The 17,526-nt window shown below is 45.4% G+C and overlaps 1 protein-coding gene across 2 annotated transcripts in view; it reads left to right on the plus strand.

Annotated features, from left to right (window-relative positions):
* Positions 1–868: 868 nt before the first annotated feature.
* ST7 (suppression of tumorigenicity 7) overlaps positions 869–17,526 on the plus strand; it is a 147,761-nt gene continuing 131,103 nt past the window's right edge. Inside the window, exon 1 of one of the 2 annotated variants that reach the window (XM_065658785.1) lies at positions 869–1,459. In XM_065658785.1, the coding sequence (XP_065514857.1) occupies positions 1,309–1,459 (151 nt within the window). In that variant the 5' untranslated portion in view covers positions 869–1,308. The remainder of the gene's footprint in view (positions 1,460–17,526) is intronic. The other variant, XM_065699808.1, reaches the window with a different exon arrangement.

A 17,526-nucleotide genomic window follows, 5' to 3' on the forward strand; every position in this document is an offset into this window, starting at 1 on the left:
TCTTAAAACGCTGGAAAGTGTTATCCTAGGGGACAGAGATTGCGGAAACACGGGAGAGAAATCCAAACAAACTGCACTACGCGGTGCATGTCTACTTCAATGTGTGTAACCCTTGGAACGTCAAAGAAAGCAGCAGGGATCGGCTGTGTCAGCTGGCCCCGGGACTTCTGCCATGTTCTGTTGACGAATCGTGTCACATGCAGCGACACCTGTGCGAGAGGGCCCCGAACAAGAGAGGTGTTTTCCAGCCAAGCGCAGTTGCACGAAGTTTCTGCTGTACCGACACTAGTTAACAGGAGACACGCACTCCTGCACAGTCTGCCGAGGTGGGTTGGGGAGGGGGGGAGCTCGCAGTTCAGGACCCTGCTGTGGGCATGGTACACACAAGTACAAGCAAAACTGCAGTTTTAAGCCTGGGATATTACCCCAGCAAGAAGCTTAGCGAGTAAACAACCAAAAAACCAAAAGAAATCCCACGAGCTCTTTTTAGGCTTAAAGTCCTGGTGCATGAAAACAGAGCCTGAAATTCTTCTGGAAAATCGGAAGAGTTGCACGGCTTTTTTCTTTTAGGTTCTTTTGCTACTTTCCCCTCTTCTCCCTCCTCTTTTCTCCTATATTTTGTATTTTCTCTTTTCTTAGTTTTATTCTCTCTTATTCTCTGTTTTATTCTTTTCCTCCCCCCTTTCCTGTCTCTTTTTATTTTCCCTCTTCTCTTCCCTTTCCTCTGTCTCCTTTCCCTTCGTATCTTTCCTTTCACCCTTCCTCTCCATTCCCCCCCCCGCAGCCTCTCGCCGTTTCTCCACGTTTCATCATGCAGCTGCCGGGACCGCGGGGTGCCGAGCGGTGAGGGGGGTGGCCGCGGCCGGGGCCAGGTCTGGAGCTGCCGCTGCAGCACAGCACGTCCCGTCCCGTCCCGTCCCCACACACCCCCCCGGGCCCGGGGACCGCCGGGCGAAGTTTCTGGTCTCGGCTCTCCCTTCCCCGCCCCTCGCAGGCAGGAGGGGCCGGGGGGGGCGAGCTGCCGCCGAGGTGGCTGTGCCGAACCCCCCACCCGCCCGGCTGCCGTCGGGGGGGCTGTGCTCGGAGGAGTCCATCTTAGCTGCGGACGCGGCGCTGGGAGAGGCGGCAGCGCCCCTGGGGCACGGGTCGGTGCGGCGGGCGGGGGAAAGCCGCCTCGGTGAGGCGGGCAGCGCCTGCACGCTCTGGGAGGCTGTGGCAGCAGAGAGCAGCGTCTGCGTCGGGCTCAAACCTCCCCCCCCCCCCCCTTTCTTTTTTTTTTTTCCTTTTTTTTTTTCCTCCTCCAAAAACATGGCTGAAGCTGGGACGGGATTTTTGGAGCAGCTCAAGTCTTGCATCGTCTGGTCCTGGACTTACCTCTGGACGCTGTGGTTCTTCATCATGCTCTTCCTGGTCTACATCTTAAGGGTGCCCCTGAAGATCAATGACAATTTAACCACAGGTAGAGTGCGGTATCCTCACGGTGCTCCCTCCTCGCCATAGGCAGCCGCCGTGCCCTTCCTGCCGGGAGGGTCTTGCCTCCCGCGGGAAGGGGTCGGTTGCTGCCCGCTCGGATGCCGGGTTGACCTGGCAGCCCGAACCCCACCGTTCCCCGCCGTACTCCGCGATCGGCGTAAAGCCCGCGGAGGAGCCTGGTGTCCCATCGAGCCAAGGCCGGGGGTGTACCCGGAGGCAGCGGGGTTCGCCGTGGCTTGGTGGTGCGGCTGGGACCCGGTGTTGGGCTTTGGTGGGCTCCGTGCTTGGTGCAGCCAGCCCCAAGCGGGCTTGACGGTGCGCAGGGAGCTCAGCCGGAGCGGTCCCTGCGTCGCCCAGAGGGTGCTTGGTGGTGTGCAGGGGGATCATCCGCTGGGGAGCTGCAGTTCTCCCGCTTGTTTTGGCTGCTGGAACGAGTTACCTGAGGGATGCTGCTAAACTTTCCACTGGGGCCTTGTGCCCCCAGGCTGAGTTCTGGGGTGTGAGAGCTGCGGTGGCACCGGGGGAGCTTCTCTGTCTCCTCTCGAATGCTGTTAGTAGAGGTGGGGAGGTCAAGATGACTTCAGGAGGATAGGGCAAACCGTGGGCATGCACCAGCTGAGGCTTGCTGGAGTTGTATTTCGCGCTGGACTTTCACTAGGGGAGTTAAGAAGCTGATTTTTGATAGCAGGCTCTTTGAGAAAATATTACATGTTTGATTTTCCAGGTAGTGGCTTAAGCTGTTTTTACAGGGCTTGGGTTTTGTTCATTGCATTTTATATTTATTGCATAAATGCTAAATAGCGAAACTGCCCTTCCCACCCCCGGTGTTGTGCTTTTTGTGTACTTTTGAGAATAACCAGAGAACTTCAGGCTGTTGAGTAAAAACTGTGCAGCTTGTTCAGTTCGCAAGCCTAAGTCAGGAGCAACCAAAAGTAATTAGCATCACGTATGTGCCCGGTCTCAATTCATTTCCATAACAGGCTTATCTTTGATGTAGGCTGAGTAAGTATGTAAATACAGACCCATCTTCAGTTGCAGGGCAGCACATTCTTTCTGGGAGTTTTCTTAGGAGCAGGTGGCACATGTGTGCTTGAGGGATTCCAACGGGAGATTACATTTGTGGAAAATTCTTGGTTTCTTTGAAGGATAAAAAAGGATCTTGGTTATTATGTGGAATACGCGTGTATTCAGGGAGTGCATGGAGTGAAATTAATACCTTTTCCCATACAATTTATATTATACTCAAGCATTCTTTCAACAGGATTGAAACTTTTATTATGTTTCTGATAAAAAATAGATATCAGCTTATTCTTCTGAATGATGACAAACGGTGAGCACACAGGTTTACTGAAGATTATCACTGTTGCTGTGGACTTTGCTTTGACTGTTAGGACTTTAATGAGTCCTAACTGTTAGGACTTTAATGACTACCTTAATGAGGTAGTATGCTGCTATTGTACTGAATCAGAACTAACTGCGGTAGTGTTGGCCAGTCTGAATTGGGCAGTTCCATCTTTGTCTTGAAGTTGCTCGTTTTTCCTTCCTAAGTACTCTCATTATTTAATTTCCCCCACGCACACTCTGGAGAAGGCTGTTTCTTGTGGGTGCAGATGAGATGTAACCCATGCGGCATCCCTGCTGCTGGGAGGCCAAATGTTACCTGAACGTTCTTGTCCATCTTTCTGTCCTCTTCTCGTTTGATAAGCCTCTGCTGACAAATCCATCGTAAAAATAAAACAATTAAAAGAAAAATGATGCGGCATCCTGCAGTTTTCACTTTAAGTGTAAACACAATTAAAATTGCTTTTAAATACAATTTTGGTCAAATTTGCTCAATGTGTTTTTGAACAAATATCCTGTTTGTTTTGGCATTGCTTCACACTGATTAGAACAAGATGTAATTCTTGTTGCTTTGGTCTTAATAATTGATGTAATGCATATGGCCCAGGTAAACATTGCAGGCCACGGCTGTCAAGCAAAAATGTCACCATACTTTATATTATCATTTTCATCATTGGAAAACAATCACAGCATCCATCTGAGACCTAATCGAGCCCATGTGGTGTTTTTCCAGAGTCTGAATCATAGAACCACAGTATGGTTCGGGTTGGAAGGGACCTTAAAGCTCATCCAGTTCCAACCCCCTGCCACAGACAGGGACACCTTCCATTAGACCAGGTTGCTCCAAGCCCTGTCCAACCTGTCCTTAAGTGCTGCCAGGGATGGGGCAGCCACAGCTTCTCTGGGCACCCTGTGCCAGTGCCTCACCACCCTCACAGTGAAGAACTTCCTCCTAATATCTAATCTAAAACTCATCTCTTTCAGCTTAAAGCCATTCCCCCTTGTCCTATCACTACTAGTTTGAACCAGCTAATTCTTGATGCAGTTTCTCATTTGAAATGTTACTTGGGTCTGCGTTCAGCTGAGTCATCTTTGTTTTCATTGAAATGTTCCCAGATGCAAGCAAAATGACAGTATAAAATCTGTAAATAGGAGTGATTTTTCATAACTGTGTGTTTTAAGTATCGATGGGGTTAAAAAGACTGAAGAAATTAACAGTAAGTCCCAAAGTACTTGATGAAAATTAGTTACCAAGGGAAAACAATAGGCACAATATGGCCTTTATGCATCATCTATTCCTAAATGGGATTTATTGAAAAAATCAGCACTGGCTGTGGGTTGAGGGTTTTTTCTTTTGTTTTGTTTTTCAAAGCTTTTGTGAATGGATTAAAACCAATATGATTTATTGTGTTCCCCCCCTTTCCTCCCCACTTGATCTCAGTAGGGTACTGTCATTGGTTTAAGGTTGCTCATAAAGTAATGGCCCCTGATGTGACACTAATCAAATATATCTCAGTGATGTGAAAATAGAAGTATAAATGCTGTTAATAAAACTTCTGCATGACGTAAAGAAATAGTATGGTGGTTAAAAACAATGACCGGGCATTTTCCCAGAACAAGCTGGATCTGTTGGTGAGCTGAGGTCAAACAAGCTGGTTTTCAGTACCACCAGACACAGGGTTAGGCAGCCGGTGGGAGAAGCGCAGTGCCATAGGTTTGATTTGCGCCTCACAGGATAGTGATTTAAAAAGGGTTTAGATACTAAGATCAAATGTCTTAAGCTGAGTCCTCAGTGGGCTGTTGTGGTAGTAAGGACAAGCATGGCATGTAAGGAAGGGCACCTACCAGTGGGGCTGGTACTTCGTGCTGCTGTGTGATTCTGTTTTTCTATGCCAGATGTCAGTCTTTTTGACAGGAATTTGAAAAGCTGGACAAGATAGTGGAAAAGTGCTTGAGAGAAGCATCAGAATAAGAGATTTTGCTTGGGTGGTTACGGAATTACAGTAAAGAGGTATTGCAATGGGGGAAAAAGAAACGGCCTTTTAATCAGGAAAAGCGTAACAAGAATTGATGACTGGAAGCAGAGTGAAAGCTCCATTTAGTCACAGTCAGGCATTAATTTTTAATGATCAGCTGCTAAAGAACTTACGGGTTTCCCATGGCTGGAAGTCTTCAAATCAGATGGCGGAACAGGAGCCACTGGTGTGCATACAGCTTTAACTGGGTTTTCAGCGGGGGCTTGGGCAGTGGGCTGTGAGGGTGGGTAGACCACTTTGATTAAGGTGAAGCATGGGGCCTTTTTTCCACCTCTTTTGATGTCGTACAGGTGTGCACACCCAGAGCATTGGCATCCATGGTATTGCAAGCACTCACCCTGTGTGTTTCACTGGGCTTCCAGGCTTGGAAGTCCTCGCAGTTTAGGGCAAGTTTAATTTCAATATCTTCAGTGGAGTACATTACTGTGGTATTATCAAAGGCGAATCTAGTTTGTTGCATAAATATATTGATAATTATGATAAAAATCTGTGCTGTTTCATGGTTTTTGCATTTTGTTGAAGCCTGATGTGCAAAGCATATTATAAAATCCTTTATGAATAGGAGTGCTTGAACTATGGTAACTATACCGTTAGCCAGGAGGCAAGAGAGGAGACTTAATGTGCCAGGCTAAAATACCAACTACAGAACAAGTAGCTGAGGAAGTGGGTGTTATCATCTTACTCCAAAATACTTAGAACAAACACAATTATTTTGTATAACGTGCTGTATTTCCCTCCCGTATTGGCACTCCCCCGATTTCTGAATGCCACATTAATCTGAACTAGGGTGCACCGCTTCTAAAAATGGGCAACCCGGCTTGTTTTTCCTGACGTAAGTTTGGCTTTCTGGTCATGTCTGAAGAAGGAGAGGGTCCCAGAAGTTAAACCGATTCTGATCATTTATTTATCCTTTCAAAGTGCAACAGAAAGATGGGCTTTCTTTACCAGAGCATTAGGTACTGCTGGCTTGTGACGAGGCAGACAGGAGGAAGGCTTTGCGTTGTTCAGGGCAGAGAAATCAGAAAACCTGGTTTACTAAAAGTGTGACTCGTAAAGCTAGTGGTACAAGCTCTAGGTTGAATCTAGCTCTGTCGGTGTCTGTGGAGTAGTGTTAGCTTTGTGTGGGACATCCCACTTGAGCTGCACCGGAGCAAGGCCCTGTACTGCTGCAGGTTGAATGTCTGGAGAAGGGAGGTGATAAACCTACAGCAGCAAAGAAAGCAAGTAATGTTGTGCTGCTGGGCCCCCGAGGTCAGCAACCCCAGGAGAACCGTGGCTGGAGGAATAAGACCACATCACCTTGGTGGGGAGCTGGTAGCTGTGACAAAGTTGTGCTCTGAGGAGCACGGCGCCTTTCTTCTGTATGAGTTGTTAAATCATCATTATGGCATTCCTACTGAAATAATTACCCAGGGCTTTTATTAAGGTGGGGTTTGTGACCAGGTAATAGCCTTCTCTTAGAGCCCAGAGGCAGAAACACTGCACATGGTGCCAGCCACTGCAGAGGAGGAGGAAGAGGCTCCTGTGCAGCAGCACTTATGTCACTGGCCAGCACCAGGTTCCTCACTTGTGCATGCATGGGCAGGAGGACAGAGCAGATAGAATGTGGTCCAAGTGTCTCCTCTGTTCCTTATAAAATAAGGATAACACTTTTCTTTCTATCTCTGTGAAGACCCACAACAGAGAGGTTTTTAGGCAGCTGGAGGCTATGGTGATCTGCTCCACCTCAAATCCATTCACTGGTGCGTACTTTCACAGGCTTCAGTGAGTAAAGCCCTTGGACCACTCCTATCTCACTGAACCCTCCCTCATGTTATGAAAACTCTCCAATATTTAACCATGCAAGAAAGCTGGGTGTGATTCTATAAGCAGAAATACTGCAGGAGGTGGAGGAGGTGAAGCGTGCCTGTCAGGTTTAGGCTATGCTGTCTGAGGGTGGTGGTTGCTTTCAGTGAAGCTCTCTCTAGTGTTCCCTTTCTGGCTTCCTGACCTTGCAGATCTATATTGGGCACTGGTACAATGTGCTACAAACGGTGTGAGAAGTAAGTAAATTTCATTCCCATGGTCTCAAATTCAGGCAGCAGCAGAAAACATTCACTGGTATTAAAATTTAACCATTCTTTCCTGCTGGTGATATTTGTCTGCCCGGAGCTGCGTGTGGGCCAGGCTACAGTGATGGGTGAACCACCCTTGGGGCAGCAGGTTTCTTGGGGGACTGGATGCCGGGGGGTTTGTCCTCCCTGGGCTGGGGAGCATAGCTGTGGGCGCTGGTGCTGGGGCTGCTGGGCATGTTGGGGTGTGTTTGCGGTGATAGCATCTTGACAGCATGGTCAGGAGGTATCGTTCCGCTTCATGAGTTTAAGCCCAGGAAGTTAATCATGAGTCTTGGAAAACATTAACCTGACCAAGGCCGGGGAGTTTCAAATGGATTAAAAATGAGTGAGCAGCTGCCTTCTGTAGAGAAGAGCTGAAGGACAGTTACTTTTATGTTTGTGGGCTTGCTGGTAGTTGCTTGTCCTTTCAAAGTCATGTGCCGTTGCTGAGGTGGGTTTTGCTGTGTGAGCTGCAGGAGTGTGGTAACCTATCCATGGAAGACCTGCAGCAGAGCCCTGATGCCACTAAAAGATGGAAAAGATAAAAAGATGCAAGTACAGTGTAGGTTGTTTCTTCGTTTGTATGAAATTGAGTGTTGAAAGCACAATTTTAAATACGTGAGCACTTCTGACGAGGTCAGCATTAATTCTGCATCTGGATTTCACAAAACCAGCTATATCGATAGTTCACCCACTGCGCCCAGATCGCTTCTTGTCATTTTTGCATTTCTCAGAGTGTAAGTGAAGTCTTTCCTAAATACTGATCATAGAATCATAGAATCATAGAATAGTTAGGGTTGGAAAGGACCTCAAGATCATCAAGTTCCAACCCCCCTGCCATGGGCAGGGACACCTCACACTAAACCATCCCACACAAGGCTTCATCCAACCTGGCCTTGAACACCGCCAGGGATGGAGCACTCACAACCTCCCTGGGCAACCGATTCCAGTGTCTCACCACCCTAACAGGAAAAAATTTCCTCCTTATACCCAATCTAAACTTCCCCTGTTTAAGTTTTAACCCGTTACCGCTTGTCCTGTCACTACAGTCCCTGACGAAGAGACCCTCCCCAGCATCCCTATAGGCTCCCTTCAGATACTGGAAGGCTGCTATGAGGTCTCCTCGCAGCCTTCTCTTCTCCAGGATGAACAGCACCAACTTTCTCAGCCTGTCTTCATATCTTACTTAATGCAGTCCTAATGGAATTAAAGTAAACAGTGTTTTGTTTACTGTTAACCTCTGTCTTCAGTTGTATCAGTTACAGCACTGTGAGCAGTCCTAGTGGCTTCGAGCCTCCAGGCAGGGTTTGGATGTTAGGGGTTTCTTTGGTCTGTCTGCCTTTTGGGGTTTTGCAAAAAGTTGGTTGTTGCCTGGATATAGGCTAATACTCAAGAGGTTACTCTAAAACAGATTTTAACCATTTTTAGCGTGTGTATTTTCAGCGTGGTACACTTGGAAACTCTCCCTTTAATTTTTATGGAAAAGAATATGATGTGCATGAAAGCAGTGTGTTATTTTTGAAACTTTGGATTCTTGTGGGGGAAAAAGCCGTAACAAAACTTGTTAGATGCATTCCTGATGGATGCAGCATACAGTGATACTGGTTTTCTGTCAATTTGGGCATTTCTTCAGGAGTTTGATTTTTTGATTGAGTTCAATTTTTCAGCCAGCACCAAGTTCAGGAAACTCGAGGAAATGTGTAGCAAATGCAAGGTTTTCAGAAAACGCTGCTGTAAGAAATGGACTTTGATACTAGCAGAGCTCTGGAAGATTTGCAGCCAGGATTTCAGGGGAAATGAGTAAGCCAGAGCCTTCAAAACAACATTTGATAAAAGCTGGAGTGAGCTTACTGTGACACTGGCTGATGTGCAAGCATGGAGTTGTACTGCCAGCTTCTGACTGAAGTCTGGTGTCCTCTGTGTGCTGATGGAAATCTGCAGGAGTCCTCCTAAAACTGCATATATATGTAGTGGGATTTTCCCAAAGCATCCACTGGGTGCCTGGAAATATTTAGCCTGAAAGAACATAAGCCCCATTGTTCACAGAGGTTGTAGGTCCTAATTGTCTGAGCAGCCCTGAAAATACTGTGATTCTAAAGTAAAGGAAGAATTTAAAATAGATTTTGTGTGTATGTGGTTATTCTGTAAGCAAAGCAAATACAAAAATCCAGATCATGAATTTGTGTTTGTGAAAGACACAAGAAGTGCTCAGTGGTGTCAGTGCCTAAAGGAGTCAGAGAAATACATAATTCAGTGCCAAAGCTCCACGTTAACTGAAAGACCGAAGGATATAATGCCTGCCTGGAGAGCAACACTTAGCAGGAATTAGGAAGATGATGCTGGTGGATAAAACAGGGATTTGGGAGGGAATGGTGTGCCTTCTCTTGAGAGGAACTACACAGAGCACATGGCTAGTATAAGGAAGCTCAAACTTTATCTAATTACAGAGAAGAACTCAACTGTAGCTAAGGAGGAGTAAGTGCTTTAATCTGGTTGGCAAACATAGTGAGCTTCCTCAATATTTGGGGTTAAAATGTGTGTGTTTCCCTTGGTGGAACTGGGGACAAATTACCTATGGTCTGAAGAAGAAGCCTGGCTGTGAGACATGCTGCCTGCAATGCCCTCACTTGAATAGAACAAGGAATTGAGAGCTGGTTGCTTGCACTGTGAACTGTAAGGTGGGAGAAAAATAGCAGGTACTTAAGTAACTTTTATTATAGGGGAGACGAATCTTACAAAAATGGGTGGCTGCAAGCTGAATCCAGAGTAATGCACATGTCAAGTATGTTTTTAAAGGAAATTTTTGAAGATGTGTGCCTTTGGACCCAACTGCTATGGCAAGTGATGCTATATGGCTTTGCAGATCTCGCTATCATGGTATTAAGACTGTCAGTGTGATGGGGATTGCCAAGCACAGTAGTGGGAGGACCAGGACTGAAATCTAATGAATAGGATTGCTGGCTAGTAAAAACCCTATCATGCTGAGTTTAAAACCCCCACACCCTGCTGGAAGCAATCACTGACAGCGTGCAGGTAGGTTGTGCAAGCACGGCGGCTCCAATAGTCCCCGGATGTGCCAGGGCTTCAGTGCATGTGCCAGACCGCCGTCCCCACGGAGTCCAAGGTTTCTGTGCATAGCTCGGTCAGCTGGCAAGCGCTGTGCTGAAGGGAGGGCTATTTGTCTTGTTGGCAAGTGGTAAAGAAAACAAAACCACTCAAGTGGTGACTCGCATTGGATGACCGAGCAGTTTCTTCTGGACTAAAAGCTACTGAAATTAACATCACCGTCAGAAAAGGATGAAGGCGCAGTCTTTGGTGCAGCAGTCGCAGCAAGGCAGGATTCAGCTTTTTTATAACAAGGCTAGTTGTTAAGGACATACTTTATACCTAAAAACACAAGGCCCCACTCCAGGCAGCTGTTGGTGTGGTGACTGCAACTGAGAGCTGTGCTGAACTGCACAGGGAGAACTGTGGCATGGGGAAATGAAACCCTGATCCTACAAGTCTTTAATGGCATGGTTTGTTCTGCAAGTATAGGCCCAGGGGTTTACTGCAAAGATAATTAATATGCGTGAATGCGTAATAACTGGGGCCTAAATACTTTACCAAGGTACTGCGGGAAGCCTGTAGCAAAACCAAGGGATAGAGCCCACAGCCTGTTCAAAGGCAGTTTTCCCTCTTGTGATCTGATGGATGCATCTAAGTTCTACCTTTTTTACCAGAGCTGCTTCAGGAATTTAGGGGCATTTGTCACAGAATTCAAGATAAAACCTAGCTTGGTGCTGTGGCCAGACTGTGAGGTGCTTTCAGGGGTGTTACTCCTCCGTTAACTGTTAAAAGGAGGGGTGTCCAAAGGCTCCTTCCACCTGTTTTTAAATCAGCTCTTTGTGGCACTGGAGGCATCTATTGAAAGATTGTGTTATGAGCTGCAGCTTGTCCTCGTGTCTGTGAAGTGTCATGTGGACCAGTGATGCTGTGTAAATACTAATGAGTTAAAGTTGCTTTGTGCACTCCCAGCACAGGCTAATTGGATTTCTTTTTGGTGTGTTTCTTAGTTGGGCACTTAGAAGTGCTGCTTAGAAGGGCAGCCAGTCTTAACACCGAGAGCACTAAGCTTAAGCAATGATAATGCATTTAAAAAACAAGAGTTAATGTCATGCTTTCAGCAGACAGAACAAACAAGTTGTTACTGTTAAGCCTGAGGAAAAGACCTAAATTCAAAGTCCAAATCATCTCCCCAGCTGCTGAGAGAAGACAAAGATTTATTGTTGTGGAGTCTAAACTGGAGATTTACCACTGCAGTAGGTTCAATGCTTAAGTGATTAAGTGCACTTAAATATACCAATTAGAAGGATGAAAGCTATAGGGCAGAAATTAAATGCAGTCATCATTAAGATTCCTCTTTTGCACAGTGTGCCAATTGCAACCATGAGATTTAATTTCCAGCTCACTTTCTAGAAATAAACTTGGCTTGCTAAATGTCAAGTTTGTTAGGCTGATACGTTAGGTCTTGTGCTCAGTGCCAAGACACTCAGAGGTCAGATTTAAAGCACCATAAATGTTATCATCCTCATATTTTGTAAAGCTGCCATTCAGTTCTAAAGAAGATGTGCTTGTAACCTGAGAGTGTCCTAGATGTTGATCTTCATGTAACTAAATGTTCTGATGGCACTGCTTGTATGTTGTTTGTCGAGGACTGAAAATTGTTGACAGCGTGGCTTGGTCTGGAGCAAGGTTATGCGATCCACTAGCGCACTTAGTCTTCCATGTGAAATTCCTCTTGCTATTTTTTATTCCAAAGTGAACTTGATAGCGGCGTGCCCAGCTGGTATGTTTTACACAGGTTAGAGTCCTGGACTAGCCATTCCCTCGGTTTTTGGAGAGAAGGTTAAACCAGCGCCTGTTAGGAGAAGGTGTGCAGCTGGCCTGTCACACCCTGTGCAGGGGACAAGGAGACAGAGAGACCCTGAGTGCAGCTCAGGCCACTGCTTGAGCAGCAGCCAGCCACACAGCAGCAGGACGCTGCAGCCAAACTGAGGAGCTCTCCCTGCAGAGATGGGGACCCGAGGAAGCCTCGTGCAGGGCGGCACTGAGGCAGAACTACTGCTTTTAGGAGCCGGAAGTATCTCCTCAGCACCGCTTGACTTGATGGATTTATCTGCCTTCTCAGACTAGGCTCCTGTACTGCGCTGCTTTGGGTGGTATAGAAGTGCCTACTGGTCCCGATCTCCATCTGTCAGCCCTTCGGTCAGGACAAAGGAGGACTGATACAAGCACAAGAGAATCTCCTTAGCAATAAATATTGTCCTACATTTTCTCAGAAATCATTGTCTGGAGTCCATGCATAAAAGTGTTGATCAGAGCTGTGCTAGCAGCAGCCCCAAAAGCCGTGTAGTCTTGAGGGGAGCACAAGCCATGAGGAGCTGTCATTCCTTCCAGGGCTTATGGAGGTGCTCGTACTGCAGGATTTTCCTAGGTTCACCTGGTGGGTGAGGGTTTGGCCTGTATTACAGTTGAGGCTCTTCAGGAGCGGGGGTTCTCATTCTCGCTCCATGCCTCCTGTGGGGAGTAGGTAGGAGCTGTGTTGTGTGGGACTAGAGAGGTGGATGGAGCTCTCTGGATCCCTGACCCCAGTCCTCAGTCATATTTAATGTTATCTTCCCATTAACCACGGCACTGAAAGATTTTTCCAGAACTTGATAGCTCTTGACAGTTAGAAACCTTGGTCTTATCCATCCCAGATGTATTTGTGCCTGGCTTGCATGCATTTGCGCTCATGACAGCTATCCCCTTTACCTTCAGAAACTGCACTACTGCCAGGAATTCCCATGACTGGTTCCCAGTGCACTCACATGGGGTTATCCCTGTTTGTCCTCCCCTTAGGAGGCTGAGTCAGTTAGGCTATCCTAGCATGCTCTCCTAAAACAGCTGGATGTCCTTGCTTATACTAACGATGCATTTCGTAATTTCTATCCCTTTCATAATTGGGTAACCAGCATTGTACATTGTACACCAGGGGAAGGCTTCATTAACTGCCTTACATAGTCTAATTGCTCGTTTCTCCTTCCAATGGAAATATTTTGCTGTGTAGTCATGCGGTTAAAATTGCATTTTCTGGTGTCGGTGTCTCCTCGGTGAGTTGCAGCAGTATGTGGTCATGCATGCTGACCAGCTGCAATCACAAACCCACACTGGTCCCTTGCCCTTTGCATGATTAACTTTGATCTGTCTTCTCTGGCAGCTTATACCAACCTTCTTTTGCAGCCTTTTGGTTTTGGTAATGAAAATACACAGTAATTCAAAATACTCAGCTCCATGGGCTGTTCTCATAGCCCAGTGCTCCCAGGCAAGCTGGAGGTTTCTCCATCTCTGCCAGTTCCTCTCTCTCTTCCCCACGTCTCCTGTTTTAACAGCTTCCTATGGCACTGTCAAATACTTTACTGAAATCCAGACAGTTTAGAGCTACTCATTTTTCTTGGCTAGAAGACTGGGTATTTTTAATAAAGTGACACGTCTGGTTGGTCTGGCATGATTGATTTTGTGATTTATCCAATTTTTCATTACCTCTGGTGCTTAATTTGGTGTTATCTTTAAAATTCTGAACTTTCACATAGTACTTCTTTGTCAGTAGTTGGGTGTGCATATTAAATACAGAAATATGAGGTGCTCTGGCACAGTTTGGGGAGTTTCATCAGTTTATTAAAGCTGTCTTGATGCTGGGCTTCATATTTCAAATGCCACTTCTTTCAATAAGATGATTTATGTATATTCCCTTCGTCTTGCGCTCAGCCATGTCTTGAACGTGTTAAGCTCTTTGAATCGTGTCTCTGTTTCTCCTGTGACAGTATCTCCTTTCTTGCACTTCTATTATTTTTTAACTCCACATTCAGCAGTTTTGTTGCCATTTAAAAGTATTCTTTGTTTTGGCGTTACTGTCTACTGTTTCTTACCTTGTTGTCTCTATTTTGTAATAAACCAGTAATCTTACTGGTTTAGTGTGTTTATTTTGATCTATATTAAGTGGTTTTACACAACTCTTAAGGTATAACTCAGTCTCACTTCTAGCAGATACCGTCTTATTTCTGTGCTTTTTGTCCTCACCAAAACAGAGGGAAATCTTTGAACATCCCAGGTCTTGTGGGTGTTACTTGTGCAGGGCTGATGTTGCTTTATTTAAAAGCTTTAGCTGATGGGTTGGTGTCTGTGAGGTAGAAATGGAATTTAACTGTCCATTATTATTTTGGGAAAGGCTGTGTTGCAGTTCTGGCCTCTTGGAAGCAGTCAGCAAAGCTCCTACTGACTCTAATGAAACAGTTGTGTTGACCCTAGAGTTTTTTGACATTATGCCCTGGTAGAAGGGGGTGATCGACTCCCAGACACTCCTCAGCCGTCTGAGATAGGTCTGTGCATTTGCTGACTTCTTGTGTTTGGAACATCACAGCTATCAAGAGACAGCAGTGCATGTTAGACAGCATCAAATACACATACTTAGTGAGTATTATGTGTTAAAAAGCTGACTTGCTGAAACCGAAACTGCAAAGTTTCTCAAGTGCTTTTATGTTTAAAGAGTTTTAATTAATTATCTTCCCACACATTTCGTTAAGCTCTTTAAGTTGCAAGATAAAGTCTCAGTTTTACAAGGTACTGTACGCTTTATCGCCATATCATGAATTTTACATGATATAAGCCAAACCCAGTAATTAGTAAAGCACTCAGCTGAAAATTTCAGGAGCTTCAAGTACTATTCTGTTGTCTTCTAAAACTCAGGTAGATCTAAAATTCCCAATTGTTCTGCAGGCCACATTCAAGATGGCAGTGACTGCTGATGGAACAACATCCTCATTAGGAAATTCATTATATTTAGGTTTCTGAATAATTGTATAGTACCATCCCCCTTGTGTTTGAGGGTCTAAGTCTACAGATGCTCTACAGATGCTCTGTCAGTTGGAGTGCAGAGTCAGTGATGGGTGGGACCAGTCAGCATCATTTGCTTCTTTCCTTAGGTGAACTTGTAATACAGGCTTGAAATTAATACCTTGTAATGTCTTCATTACACATCCATTCTTCCCTAGATACAGTGGAGTTCCTCTAATTGGATGGCCGTAACGTGTGGGTTTGTGTGGTCTTACACACTCCAGTTCACTGCAGGGCTGCTGGGGCTGTCCTGTTTGTTGGTGTGCCTGAGACCAGCTGCCAGTTATTGTAAGGTGGCTCTAGCTGTATATGGTGACCCAGCTTGGCTCACTGGGAGGTCAGCGGCTGCCCTGGGGGTCACCCAGGGTCTCAGATCTTCCACTCCAGATTATCACCCCTTTGCATCTTTGCAGTGGACCCTTGGAGTGACACAGGAGTTTGTGGTTTATGCCAGGGTGAACACTGGAGACTTTCTTAGTTTAAAAAACCCACCCAAACAATCCAAAACCCAGGCTCAGAGAGAATCCACAGAGAGCTCTGGCTGTTGAACTCCCTTCGGTACTCAGCCCTCAATAGATGCACTCATCCTCTTTCCAGCACACACACGTGATCCTTCTGCACAGGCACAAAAATCAATAATAAACAGTAAATGAATAACGAAAGGCCTGCCAACCAAAATCTCTCTTGTTTAATTTCACATTTCTTTTCCTTTTCTAATCGGATGTGACAGAGCAGCATTTAAGGGAGAAGGATGCTGGAAGCAATGAGATTTTACGGAGCCTTTTCTCACAAATGCCTTTGTTTTGGGAGCAAAGGGGCTGGTGGTGCCCGGGGGCTGACATCCGCTTGCAGGGCCTTGAAACCATAGGCACTGCAGGGCTTGGTCTTACCCTCTCAGAGCTTTCTCCTATTGCCCTGATGGAGTAGGTGCCGATATATCTTGTTTGGGGTGGGCTCTGCAGTTCTCTGCATGTATTTTTATTTCTTTACAGAAGCAGTACCATACACCTTCACCCTCACCAGCTGTACCTGAGTCTGCCTTTTCACTAAGGGCTTTGTCTGCTTCCTTTCCCCCTCCTTAGATTTTTATCTGCCTTTGGTCTTAGAGGTGGAAATAAATGGGTTTGAAAACTATCTTCTGTTTATAGCATTAGTTTATTTGGGAATTACATCTGCAGGATAACGTTTTTAGAAGCGTCTGTGGTATTTCATCACCTAAGTGCTTTAGTCAGCCATTCGTTTACTTATTAACGTGTACTTATTTGTGTACTCTTTATAATAATCATAGTAATAAACCAGAGAGTGCTTTGCTAACTGGAAGAAAAGCATTAAATATCTGGTCTGCAGTACATAATGTGTGCCTATAATGGCACAGTATCCTTTTACGCATACGCTAGTGTAATTCTGTACTGTGCATTGTAGCTGATGCTTTTGCAGGAAGTTACACTATCAGTTTGAAATGAAAGTTAATGAGAGATGCGAGAGCATAATAATAATAGTAATAATAAACCTGTGCTGGTTCAAACAAATATGCTTTCTGTGGATGCTGTAGTTCGGCAAGATGAGCGCTGGCTGACTCAAGACCTCAGCTTTTTTCTTAAAATAATGGGGGATTACCAGCACTGCATGGCAGTAGGTGGGAATGGTCCCATGTCTGAATTCTGTTCTTAATTTATAGTGAACAAAATAAACCGCATTATTTGTTTACAGAGACCATTAACAGCACTGTGTGGCATCTTGCAGTTTGGTAGAAAGGATTCACTGAATTTGTTTATGAAGAGGATAAAATTACAGTTTCAATTCACCAGATGTTTATCCTGCCGAAAACTAAGTGGAAGCCAATGCGCTTGCATTTGCGTCCCTTCCATTTCCTAGTGGTTGCTGCTCTGGTGGGAAGAGTGAGAAGAGATTTTTGTTCTATGCTGTTGGTTTGTAGGTGGTTTTTTCCTCTTGTCTGTGCTAGTTCTCTTCTAGTCTTTTCCTTATTGCTTGAGCTGGGCCCTGCATCGTGCCCTGCCCAGGCTGCCTTGAACAGATTTTATGTTCAGTAGGCAGTTATGTAGGCAGAAGTGGGATCCATGTACAGTTCACGCACTAGAGGGCATCCTGTTAAAGACACAGGAGGTACCCAAGGACGGGGAGAGCTTGTTCTCACCTTTATGTGACCTATCCAGAGAAACCGAAAATAAATGTAAGTGATAAAAGATGAAAAATAGCATTGCAGGTATGATTTAGAGTAGGTTGCTAAGTGCTGAGCAGGTCTCAGTGCTTTGTATTCCATGTCCCCACCTGCTTCGTGGTTATTAAATTGATCTTTGCGTATGTGGCTTATTGTAAGTGAACCACAGCTTCAGCTAAGGAGACTTACAGTGAGGCGTGCTAGGTAGAAGCAAATTAAATACTTAAAATTTTTGTTTGACAAGTATTTTAGTAAGAGCAGTCTCAGCTGTGATGTGTTTTTATGGTGTGTATTCATAAATGGAACAAAAATATTTGCTAATGTCTTACCAAGGCAGTAGCTTAACTAAGACTTTTAGAGATTTCAAAGAGAGAATATCAGAAAACAGATTTGTGTGGCTACCAGCAACACACTGAATGTCGAGGGCATAGGATAGGTGTTCTGTTCCAGTGAAGCATCTCCTTCATCTCCTTGGTGTAATACATATTTC

The sequence above is a fragment of the Lathamus discolor genome, chromosome 1 (genome assembly GCF_037157495.1).
Source record: "Lathamus discolor isolate bLatDis1 chromosome 1, bLatDis1.hap1, whole genome shotgun sequence".
NCBI classification, from domain to species: Eukaryota; Metazoa; Chordata; class Aves; order Psittaciformes; family Psittacidae; genus Lathamus; species Lathamus discolor.